Source organism: Hylobates moloch, unplaced genomic scaffold (assembly GCF_009828535.3).
Source record: "Hylobates moloch isolate HMO894 unplaced genomic scaffold, HMol_V3 SCAFFOLD_7, whole genome shotgun sequence".
Lineage (NCBI taxonomy): Eukaryota > Metazoa > Chordata > Mammalia > Primates > Hylobatidae > Hylobates > Hylobates moloch.
Genome location: NW_026652282.1, coordinates 134,366,847 through 134,378,658, shown reverse-complemented (window position 1 = coordinate 134,378,658; position 11,812 = coordinate 134,366,847). Strand labels below are relative to the sequence as shown.

At 55.6% G+C, this 11,812-nt stretch overlaps 1 protein-coding gene across 1 annotated transcript in view; it reads left to right on the top strand.

Annotated features, from left to right (window-relative positions):
• DUSP9 (dual specificity phosphatase 9) overlaps positions 1 to 6,975 on the top strand; it is a 9,013-nt gene extending 2,038 nt beyond the window's left edge. Inside the window, exons 2-4 of the mRNA XM_032757918.1 lie at positions 3,532 to 3,939; positions 4,869 to 5,324; positions 5,618 to 6,975. Coding sequence (XP_032613809.1) covers positions 3,567 to 3,939; positions 4,869 to 5,324; positions 5,618 to 5,943 — 1,155 coding nt within the window. The 5' untranslated portion in view covers positions 3,532 to 3,566 and the 3' untranslated portion in view covers positions 5,944 to 6,975. The remainder of the gene's footprint in view (positions 1 to 3,531; positions 3,940 to 4,868; positions 5,325 to 5,617) is intronic.
• Positions 6,976 to 11,812: the final 4,837 nt, after the last annotated feature.

Genomic DNA, 11,812 nt, shown 5'->3' with positions numbered 1-11,812 from the left:
CCGGGCGCGCGGCGCGGCCTCCCCCAGCACAGCGCATCCGGGAGCGGCTGCCGGCGGGGCGGCGCCCAGAGCCGGCGCTACAGGGGGCCTGAGTGGGGGCGGCCCGGCGAGGGTCGCGGGTGAGAGGGGGGTTAGGGGGTTGGCTGCGCTCAGCCCTGCAGTGCGGAGGTGGCAACAGGTTCCCATTTGTCCTGTTGCTGGTGCTGCGGGCGCTGTGGGCCCCGAGCACTGAGCTCTGACTTTGGAAATTGAGCCCCTCATGGCGTCCTCCCAAATGCTTTCTCCCGGTAGGGGGGGCTTACCAGCAGGGCTCTGCAGTTAGGTGCAGGGGAGCCCCTCGCCAAGCGTCGGGAGACGTGGACCCGTGGATCCTAGGCTTCCCCTCCCTTCCCCATTGCGGAGGTTTCCTCTCCCCGTCCTCATCCCAGCCCAGCTCCTCTCCCCTCCAGGGAGCCCTCTCCAGAGAGCGCCCCTGAGCACCTCAGGAGCTCCCTCTCTAGCCAAACTGAGCCCCCATGGCAGGGCGGGCGGGGGAAGTGGCTGTCCAGCTCCCTGCTGGTCACAGCCCTGTGCCACCCCCACTATCCACAACAAGACTGGCACATGGCAGAACCTCCGCGCTGCCTTCAACCCCTGCCCACTCTGAGCTCCCACCCACAGCTGCAGTGGGCCTGGAGGCAGCCCCCAGGCTGGGTGCCGGTGTCCACCTCCACCACCGTGGAGCTAGGCTGTGAGACAGAAGACAGAAGACAAAGTCCCTGCCCCAGGAACACACTGAGAAAGGGGGAAAGTGACCACACTAGGCAGCACAGAGGAGGGAGACTACTGGCTCCTAGTTGGGAAGGCTGCCTGGAGGAGGGGGCCTGAAGAATGAGCAGAATCTCAGAATCTGGGCAGGGGGCATAGGAGAGAGGCCTGGGCTGGGGCCCATGCCCACTGGGCAAGAGAAGGAAGGGCACAGTCCAGCTGCCCAAAGCCCTTGGATGCAGGAATTAGGACTCATGTTAGAGGCAGGGACATGGGGGGTGTGGCCAGAAAGCAGCCCAGTGCCAGGGTCCTGGGAGTCCCCGGCTAGCAACCCACTGCCCGAAAGGGAGGGAGAGAGGCAAACTGGAAGCCCCTTAGAGGTGGCCCACCTAGCTTTCCATCACCTGTCCTCTTACCTAACCATGACCTCAGACGTCTTCTCCTCTAACTCCATGGCTCCTGAAAGGAGTCTTTGGACTCATAGTTAGCTCTGCATTTCCCACTTGTTAGAAAAATGCTTTGTGGTGCCCATCCTCGTGTGCATAACTTTGCTTTCTTTTACTTTAGTTCCTTAGATTCCCAAAAGTGGTCAAAGGGTTGGGATTTTTTCCTAGCTCTTGATATTGCCAGATTAATTTCCAAAGGGGCCGTACCAATATATAACCCTGCAACAGTTGAACAGCACGCTGATTTCACAGCAATCTTGCCAGCACTGCGTGTTCTCAAAAATGAGAACATTTCTAATGCGGTAGGTAGGAAGTGTTACCTCCTTGGTCATTGTTACTTGTTTATTGGAGTGGCTTTCCTTCCACGCCTGAAGTTGAACCTTCCCCCAAATATTTGTTAGGCCACCGCATTCCCTCCTTCCTGCAGTATGCAGTGTTTTCAGGTTCTTTGCCCATTTATCTACAGGGGTCTTAACCTTTTGGTTGGGTATGAGCTTTATCTTATCTGTCGTACATTTTCCTTCAACACTGTTATTTGCTTTCGTTGAGCTTTAAGCAGAGAAGGGACTTTTAGCCAGATCAGCATTGTGGACACCTCCCCCTGACCCTGGTCTCCTGTCTCAGCGCTCACCACACCTGAGACCTTGTCCAGTGCTCTTGCTGCCTGTGGATCTGTCCCGCCTGTTGTGCCCATGGAGGAAAGGATGGAGGCCACCAGCCTTGGTTGAGTGGATGGCATTCTGACATTGGGCAGGGCTGGGCAGGGCAGGGTGGAGGGCAGGTCGTTGCAGGCCCGAAGGCAGGGAGACTGTTGTGCAAGACATGACAGTGACCTGGCCTAAAGCTGATGAATTTGAGCCCTCGGCTAGGGCAGGGGACAGGGGAGAGAGGCGTGGATGTGAGAGATATTTAGGTAGAAACTACTTCTCTCCACTTTGATCAGCCGAAGGGGGGTTAAGGGAAGGAGGCAGACGGGGGAGCCAGGGGTGACTCTTAGGATCAGTAATGTGATAAGAGCAGAGTGCCCCAGTTTAGGGCTGGGAGCTCAGGGTTCCTGGGTGCTTTTGGCCAGTCCTGTGCAAGTGAAGCGGGCTGGGATTGGTAGGTATCCAGGAGCTACCCCTGCCTGCCTAGCCCCGCAGCAGAGCTCTGGGCCAAAGCTGCACTAAGTTTCTGGTCCTGCTTCCTCCTCCCCTCCGTGATTTCGGTGGCATCCCAAGTTTGCCCAAGCTGCTAGCTATGAGCCCATTACAGAGATGGGGCCACTGAGATCTGGGCAGGGGAGAAGATGGTCCAGTATCACCCTGTGAGTTGGGTTGGAGGCAGCTTCTGCGGCAGAGGGGCTGAGCTCTGGTCCCCACCCCTCCCCCTGCCTCCCGAGGCCAGGCTGGCGCCGGCCAGGGGAGCCGCAGCTGGTCCCCTGCTGGGCCCCTGACCTGCCCTTGGCCTCTGCCCCGACCCTGTCCCGCCTCGGTGGAAGCCCCAGCTCAGCCGACTCGCAGGTCCCACCCGACTGCTTCGGCTAGCACCCGTTGGCTCACCGGCCCGCCGGGCCCGCCCCCGGAGCCCCGCCCCGGCCCGCCCCTCGGAGTTGTAACTCCACGTCCGAAGGCAGTTTCCAAGGTGGAAGCTGGGTCCGGCTGCCAGGAAGCGGCCGGTGCGCGGGCTGCGCGGGCTGCGCGGGGCTCGGCTTCCACGTGCGAGCCTGCACCGCCGCCCCGCCCTCTCCTGGCGGCCAGGCCTGGGGACTCCTTGCCCCGGGACGGCGCCCCGCGTTCCGCCGTGGCAGTGGCCGTGGCCAGAACGTCCACGCGCGGTCGTCCACCGCCGGATCTCGCTCCAGGTCTCTTTCCTTTTGTTCTCTCCTAGGGGTGAGGGGAGATGGGGGACCAGGGGCCAGGTCACCTCTGAGAGGACTCGCTGAGGCCCAGCACCTCGGCGCCTCCTCTGTTCCCCTGGCTCACCTGGCCGTGGGGGAGATCTAGGCCTCGAACGGCACTCCTCACACGCACACCCCCAACCAGAGTCGGAAGCTCGAACTTGGGGAGCGTTCGCGAGAAGGCCGAGAGAGGAGCAGAAAGGGGGTATGGAGAGAGGCGACTGCGGCCTCAGGGTACCCCAAGATGAGCCTCGAAGGGGCGGTTAGCCGCTCAGCCCTCTCTTCTCGAGGACCCTTCCCCGGGCCGAGCTGCTGCCTGGGGGTTTTCTTGGGGCGCCTTGTTGGGAGTCCTCACGGTGGGGGACCCTGGGCTCCCGCCTTCAGGACGCGGGGCCGGCTTCAAGTCTGAGCCCCCTCGGCCCTCCGGTAGCTCACACCACGCCTTCTCTCTCTCCGCAGCGCCCGTGGCCCGGCGTGTAGGGAGCCGATCGCCCATGGAGGGTCTGGGCCGCTCGTGCCTGTGGCTGCGCCGGGAGCTGTCGCCCCCGCGGCCGCGGCTCCTGCTCCTGGACTGCCGCAGCCGCGAGCTGTACGAGTCGGCGCGCATCGGTGGGGCGCTGAGCGTGGCCCTGCCGGCGCTCCTGCTGCGCCGCCTGCGGAGGGGCAGCCTGTCGGTGCGCGCGCTCCTGCCTGGGCCGCCGCTGCAGCCGCCCCCGCCTGCCCCCGTGCTCCTGTACGACCAGGGTGGGGGCCGGCGCCGGCGCGGGGAGGCCGAGGCCGAGGCCGAGGAGTGGGAGGCCGAGTCGGTGCTGGGCACCCTGCTGCAGAAGCTGCGAGAGGAAGGCTACCTGGCCTACTACCTCCAGGGTAGGTGCCGCGGGGCCCTCCTTCCATGGGGTTCGGGATTCATTTGACCTTAGGCCAGCCCCACTTCTTTTTTTCTAAAGCGAGTTGAGGCCCCCCTCCCCTGATGGCCTGCCAGGCTGCTTTGAGAGGAGGGAAGCCTGAGTGTGACCGTGGGCAAGTTCTTCACCCTCAGCAGCCCAATCTCTGAGCCTAGAAAATGGGGAGAATTAGCCTGACCTGAGCTAGTTCTCAGGATGCTCAAGAGCGAAGTACAAAGTGCGGGCTCCCCAGGGCCTCTGCAAGGGCATCCCCGCCTCCCCAACCTGCTCAGCAATGAGCAAGGGAGGCAGGAGGCAGACAGCATTGGTGCAATCATGGCTCACTGAAGCCTCCTGGGCTCAAGCGATCCTCCCACCTTAGCCTCCCCAACAGCATGTAAAGTGTCAGGTTTCCAGCCCAGGGAAATAGTATCTGTAAATAGAGATGCCGGCTTCTTGAGACTTTAGAACCATTCTGGTGGAATGTCATATTCTCCCCCAAGTTCCCCACATCTTGGGGTCCCACTTCATCTCTGAGGCTCAAGAGATGCCCAGGCAGAGAACTGACATCTGAGTTCTTCCTTTTCTTTAACTGATGGCCGCAGTCCTCCCTAAGGCTGGCAGTACATCTCGGCTCTGTCGAGCCCTCACACCTGCCTCAGCTTGACCCTAGGGGTGTAAGATCCTTTCCGGTGGCTCAGCGTGAGCCCAGCTTCTTGCAACCCCAGCTGAGTGAGGGTGGCTAGGGCCCCACGTGGGCACCAGGACACACCAAGCTGCTGGTTTTTGTGTTCCCTTTGGGAACATTTGCAAACCCTCCAAGTTGTCTAGGGTCAGCTCCCCAGCCCCAGACAGAGGCACTTGGCTGCCCAGGAGGCCAGGTCAGCAGGCCCCATGCCCTCTCCCCAACAGGAGGCTTCAGCAGATTCCAGGCCGAGTGCCCTCACCTGTGTGAGACCAGCCTTGGTGGCCGTGCCGGCTCCAGCATGGCCCCGGTACCCAGTCCAGTGCCTGTGGTGGGGTTGGGCAGCCTGTGCCTGGGCTCCGACTGCTCTGATGCGGAATCCGAGGCTGACCGCGACTCCATGAGCTGTGGCCTGGATTCGGAGGGTGCCACACCCCCACCAGTGGGGCTGCGGGCATCCTTCCCTGTCCAGATCCTGCCCAACCTCTATCTGGGCAGTGCCCGGGATTCTGCCAACTTGGAGAGCCTGGCCAAACTGGGCATCCGCTACATCCTCAATGTCACCCCCAACCTCCCAAACTTCTTCGAGAAGAATGGCGACTTTCACTACAAGCAGATCCCCATCTCCGACCACTGGAGCCAGAACCTGTCGCAGTTCTTTCCGGAGGCAATTGAGTTCATTGGTGAGTCCACCCTGCCCACCCTTCCCTCCTGTCCTCCCCAAGGCCTGCTCTGGCCTCCCCCTTGTGAGTACTCCTCCCAAGCCCAGCTGCCATTCCCAGAACCAAAAGCCAAGGTGGCACTTCTAGGGGACAGGCAGAGCTAGGGCGGCCCCCAGAGGCCACTAGCGAAACCTCCAGGCCGTGGCCATCTGGCTCAAGGGGGCAGGACGGGGTCTTTGAGGGCCCTTCGGAAGGCCTTGGCCTCACACACGCCTGCCCTCCGGGTCTCCCGGGCCCTGTCCTGCCCCATGTAGATGAGGCCTTGTCCCAGAACTGCGGGGTGCTCGTCCACTGCCTGGCGGGGGTCAGCCGTTCTGTCACGGTCACTGTGGCCTACCTCATGCAGAAGCTCCACCTCTCTCTCAACGATGCCTATGACCTGGTCAAGAGGAAGAAGTCTAACATCTCCCCCAACTTCAACTTCATGGGGCAGTTGCTGGACTTTGAGCGCAGCCTGCGGCTGGAGGAGCGCCGCTCGCAGGAGCAGGGCAGCGGGGGGCAGGCATCTGCGGCCTCCAACCCGCCCTCCTTCTTCACCACCCCCACCAGTGACGGCGCCTTCGAGCTGGCCCCCACCTAGGGCCCCGTGGCCGGCGGGCCGGCCCCTGCCCCACCCCCACCCACGGGTGTCCCTCCGCACTCGTGTGGCAAGGGAGGGGAGGGCGGGAGGGCTCGGCCTGAGCAGGGTGCTGGGGGGAGAGCGCAATACCTCATGCGGGCTGCCGTCCTAATCAACGTGCCTACGGCAGGACCATGCTCGGAGCCTGCCTCTTCTGCGACTGTTACTTTTTTCTTTGCGGGTTGGGGGTGGGGGTTCCCTCTCCAGGTGGTTGTCCAGGCCCAGGCCCCGGCCCTGGGTGCTCGGCCAGCTCGGCTAGGCCCTGCGCCTCCCTGCGCGTCCCCCTTCAGGAAGGGTGTGTGCCACCTCATTGCCACAGGGACTGGATCCCAGTCCCTCCCCTGTCCCCAAATGGCCACTTGGGGGAGAGGAGTTTGCCATCACTGGTGTTGTCACCTCCCTGTTTCTCCACCAAGGGCTGGGGCCTCCCAGGGGATGGGGACCCAGAGGTGCAGTGGCCGCACACATCCATGGCCTAGGAGCTACTGGGCAGGTTCCCGGCCACACATCTGGTGGGCTGGTTTTTTTTTTTTTCCCCTCTTCCCCCAGATGTCTTGACGGGATCACTGGGGCTCTTTGTGAGTGAGGGTGGCCAAACTACCGCCGGAGGAGATGGGGTCTCAGAGCGAGAGCTGGGGAGGGGGAGGGGAAGAAGAAGGCCTCACTTTTGCTGCTGCGGGGCCCACACAGCCACTGCTACTTTGGGGGGTGGGGAAGGGGCCAAGCTGCAGACACACACAGTCATTCATTTCTGTCCACACCCCTGTGGGTGGCGGGTGTGCGTGTGTGCGCTTGTGTGTGCGTGCGTGTCGGCACTCACACACACATGCTAGCCCACTGATGCACCCAGCCCAGGGCTGGCAGTCTTTGCGGCACGGGGCCATCTCACCCTGGAGCCTGGAGAGGAGCTGTGCTTGTTTGTTTTTGTAATCCATATCATAGTTGCTTTCTTTCATTGTTCCTTCTGAATAAACAGTTTATTTAAGATACTGAGTAGAGAGAGAAGCTACCTCCTGAGCACCTTGGAGGGTTTGGGGGAAGGTGGGGAAGGAGGCCCTCTTGGTCTCTCTGGACTGCCCATGGTGGAAAGGGGGATGTGCCTGGCTGGCCGGGGACTCAAGTGCCACCCCACTCCCTGCCCCATGTTATCATTTCCCATCTTGTGCTTACACTGCCCCCTGGCCCACGCTCTGAGTCGCCCATTCATTCACCTCCATTTGAACCCCTAGTCTGTGCCACACACTGTCCTGGGGACTAGGTTGCAGCAGTGAGCTCTGCCTGCTCAGAGCAGACTTTCTAGTGGGGGAAGAAACGATAAATGCAACAGTCACAGCACTGCAGTTATGCCATAGATGTTCATTGCCATGGACAGAGCAGAAAAGTGAGGAGCCAGCACTCACCACTGATCCCTGAGACACGGGCCAAGTCAGCCCTGCGCCCTGCCTGGAGCCTCCTGAGGGCTGCCCCGGCTGGGTGGCATCCTGAGAGTGACAGGGAGGGGTGTGGGCAGACTGGCACATGTGAGTGTTGTGGTTCTCTGGCTTGTGGAATTTGGGCTACAAAGGCACAGGCTGGGGACTAGAAGAGCCCCATGGAGAACATGGAGACCCACGGGCCACCTAAAGGGACAGAGGTGAACTGCACCTCTCCTCATCTTGGGACACTGCCAATGCCTTCTCCACACCGTAACTGGCGGGGTCTATAAGGCTGTGACTCTCCACCATGGAGACATAGTAGAGGGGAAGGGCAGCTGGAGGGTGGCGGGGAGCAAGTGCAGCCTGAGAAAGCTGTGGAGGCTTTGGGAGCAATGTGGCCCAGAACCCACAAGATGTTGGGGGCAATCTAAAGGCATGTGCGTGAATGGCTGGGCTGGTAGGAAAGGAAGAGCAAGGTGATGAGGTGAGAAATGAGGCGAATCCTCTGGGCCAGCGGAATAAGCCACTCTGGGGCTAGCCCAGGAGCCAGGACCCTCCACTGGAACGCAGCCCCACCAACACCTTGATTTCTGTCCAGTGAAATCTATTTTGGATGGCTGATCTACTGAAATGGAAGATGTGAAATCTGTGTTGCTGTAAGTCACTAACTCTGTGGTAATTTATTACAGCAGCCACAGAAATCTACTAGAATAGGTGACCTAGGAAGATATATCCCAAATAAAGAAGAGGGTGTGTGCTGATCTTGACCTTGGATCTGGGGGGAAGTGGAATAAAAGGAAAATGTTCCCCTTCCCCTGAGAGCTTATAGCCACAAGCTGGACTGTTCTTTTAGAGTGGTCTAGTCATAGAGAGTGGACACTCCAGAATCTTTCTCGGAGGGACTTAGAAACAGTGATTCAGCCAGGCACGGTGGCTTACACCTGTAATCCCAGTACTTTGGGGGGCTCACCTGAGGTCAGGAATTCAAGACCAGCCCGGCCAGCATGGGGAAACCCTGTCTCTACTAAAAATACAAAAAAAAAAAAAAAAAAAAAACTGAGCTGGGCATGGTGGCACGTGCCTGTAATCCCAGCTACTTGGGAGGTTGAGGCACAAGAATCACTTGAACCTGGGAGGCAGAGGTTGCAGTAAGCTGGGATTGCACCACTGCACTCCAGCCTGGGTGACAGAGTGAGAGAGCGATGAGAGAGTGAGAGTGAGGCCCTGCCTCAAAACAAACAAACAAACCAAACCAAAACAAAACACAACACAGTCATCTGGCTGCTGGAGAAGGCTCCTGGATTTGTCTCGAAGCTGCATTCGACTATCTTACATACAGGTTTTACTTAGATGATTGTGACAGCCCAATAAAAATAGCAGTTTAAAACATAAATAAAATACATTTTTAAAGTTTTTATTTTAGAAACGAGGTCTCAATATAGAACTTAAATAGGCCAGGTGCAGTGCCTCAGCCTCCCAAAGTGCTGAGATTACAGGCATGAGCCACCGCACCTGGCCTATTTAAGTTTTAAATGAAGTGGTTCAGAGGTCACGTTGCTCCAGAGTGACCAGCAGAAGCAAGCACACATCCTCTGTGGAGGGAGGGATCTCCTTTAAACACAGGCCTCAAAGCACTGCTATAGAAAATTCCAAAATACGTAATTTTTTAAAATCCTAAAATGTACAAGGAAACAAGCCACCATGAGTTATAGAAACATTTAACATGTGAATTCAGGTATCAGTCCTGCAAAGATAGCAGCCTTTGAAATTATATGACAAAGACTGTAAGTATAATTAATATGCTTAAAGAAATAAAAGGAAATATTGAAACTGTAATAAAAAAGCAAGAGAATATAAAATGACTAGATACGCTTGAAAGAAAACCAAAAAGAGCTCCTAGAAATGAAAAATATGACAATTGAAATTGGACATTTAAAGTTTAAACAGCATATTAAACATAGCTGAAGAAAGAAATAGTGAACTGGAAGATGGATTTAAGGAAATTACCCAGAATGCAGCACAGAGAGACAATAAGATAGACAGGTCACACATATATTTAGTTGGATTTCTAGAAGAAAAAAAGGAGAATAGGGAATATAAAATATTTTAATAAACAATGCCCGAGAAATTTCCAAAACTGATGAAAGACACTGTGGAAGAGACTGCTAAGTGTCCCCCAGTATCCATTCTCTGCTTCTCCTTTTTAGAAATAAAATGCCCAAAGGTTAATAGTGTATATGGCTTCACAGCTAAAAACTTTATTTCCTATCCTCCCTTGCGGCTAATTGTGGCCATGTTTTTGCATATTGTCTCCTATTTCCATTAGAGCCCTCAGCATTTTAATCATAGCTATTTTAAACTTCTGGTCTGATCATTCCAACACCCCTGTCATAGCTGAGTCTGCTTCTGGTACTGGCTCTATCTTTTTGAACTGTGTTTTTTGGCCTTTAGTATGCCTTGTCTTTTTTTTACTTTTTCTTTTTTTTTTTTTTTTTTGTCAAAAGCTGGACACACACTGGGTAAGAGGACCTGCTGCAAATAGGCAGAATGTGGAGGGAGGAAAAGCATTCAGTCCTGTGATTAGGTTTCTGTCTTTGGGTGTGCGTGTGCCCCCGGACTGTGAATTTCACCAGTGCTTCTCAGATTGTGCCCCGCTTAGGTGGGCCAGGATGGCTACAAAAGACTGAGTTGGGTATTTTGCTTCCCTCAGGTCAGTTAGGCTCTGCCAAAACCCTAATAGTTTGGGCCTGGTAAGGGTTACTCTTGAGGGCGGGCCTAGTTAAGAACAGAACGCCCTGGGCATATTTCAAAATGACCACTTTCCCCTCCCCCTGCCAGAAGCATGATGAGATTTTTCTCACTGTGAGAACTTGGTTGAGCTCCTTTAAAAGTAAAACTTACAAAAGTATGGGAGCCCCATAAGACTGCCCCACCCCAGAGTTTTAACTCTCAGACTTGTCCACACTGAACCCCCAGCAATTCAGCAACTGCAGTTCGGGTGTCCCTACGCCAGCACTGGTTCCTGTGCCTGGCCTCCCGCTCTGCTAAGTTGTAATTCTCTGTGCCCGCCTGTCTCCCCAATTTTGGGGGCAGCAGTTTGCCCGGTGACTTCAATTCTCTGATAAACCTAAGAGGAGTTGTGGATTTTAAATGTGTTCCACTTTTACTCATTCTTAGGACAGACTGATGACTTCTTGCCTCCTTAAACACTGGACCAGCAACAGAAACTCCCCTGGGTCTGTTTCTATTGACTGATTTTTCTTCTCATGATGGCTTACATTTTTATGCTTCTTCTACCTGAGTCAGAAAGCCAGGATGTAGAGCTCTCCTAGTCTGTCTCCTTTCTCTCAGGGTCCACAGTCCTTCACTGATTGCTGTCCCCCATCTGAAAACAATGGATTTTCATATATTTTGCCCAGTTTCTAGCTGTTTATGGTGAGACAGTAATTCTGGACCCTCTTATTCCCTCATGGCCGTATTGATATTGAGTGACTTTACATATTGTTAAGACAAACATGCATGTTAAATTTTTTAGAGTAACTAGAATATAAATAGGATGTACTACTTCCAAGCTAGTAGAAGAAAATAGCAAATAATGAAGGAAAATATCAGCTCATCAAAAAAAGGTCAAGTAAGGGAAATAAAGAAATGGAAACGAGGCAGGCGCGGCGGCTCACGCCTGTAATCCCAGCACTTTGGGAGGCCGAGGCGGGCGGATCGCGAGGTCAGGCGATCGAGACCATCCTGGCTAACACGGTGAAACCCCGTCTCTACTAAAAAATACAAAAAATTAGCCGGGCGTTGTGGCGGCCACCTGTAGTCCCAGCTGATTGGGAGGCTGAGGCAGGAGAATGGCGTGAACCTGGGAGGCGGAGCTTGCAGTGAGCCGAGATCACGCCACTGCACTCCAGCCTGGGCCACAGAGTGAGACTCTGTCTCAAAAAAAAAAAAAGAAAAAGAAAAAGAAACCGAAACGTTGGAATAAGTAGAAAGTATAACATAATATATTAAAAATAGATCCATCCAAAAAGCATTAAGCAAAATAAATAGATTAAATTATCCAGTTAGGATTTTTAAAAATCCAGCTATAAGCTGTTTATAAGAGATACATCTAAAAAATAGGGCCGAAAAAGGCTGAAAGGGCGGAACTGACTGGGCACAGTGGTGGCTCACGCCTGCAATCCCAGCACTTGGGGAGGCCAAGGTGGGAAGATCACTTGAGCCCAGGAGCTTGAGACCAGTTTAGGCAACATAGTGAGACCCCCGTCTCGACAAAAAAATAAAACAATTAGTTGGGTGTGGTGGTGCGAACCTGTGGTCCCAACTACTTGGGAGGCTGAGGCAGGAGGATCACTTGAACCAGGAGGTTGAGGCTGCAGTGAGCCGTGATTTTGCCACTGTACTCCAGCCTGAGT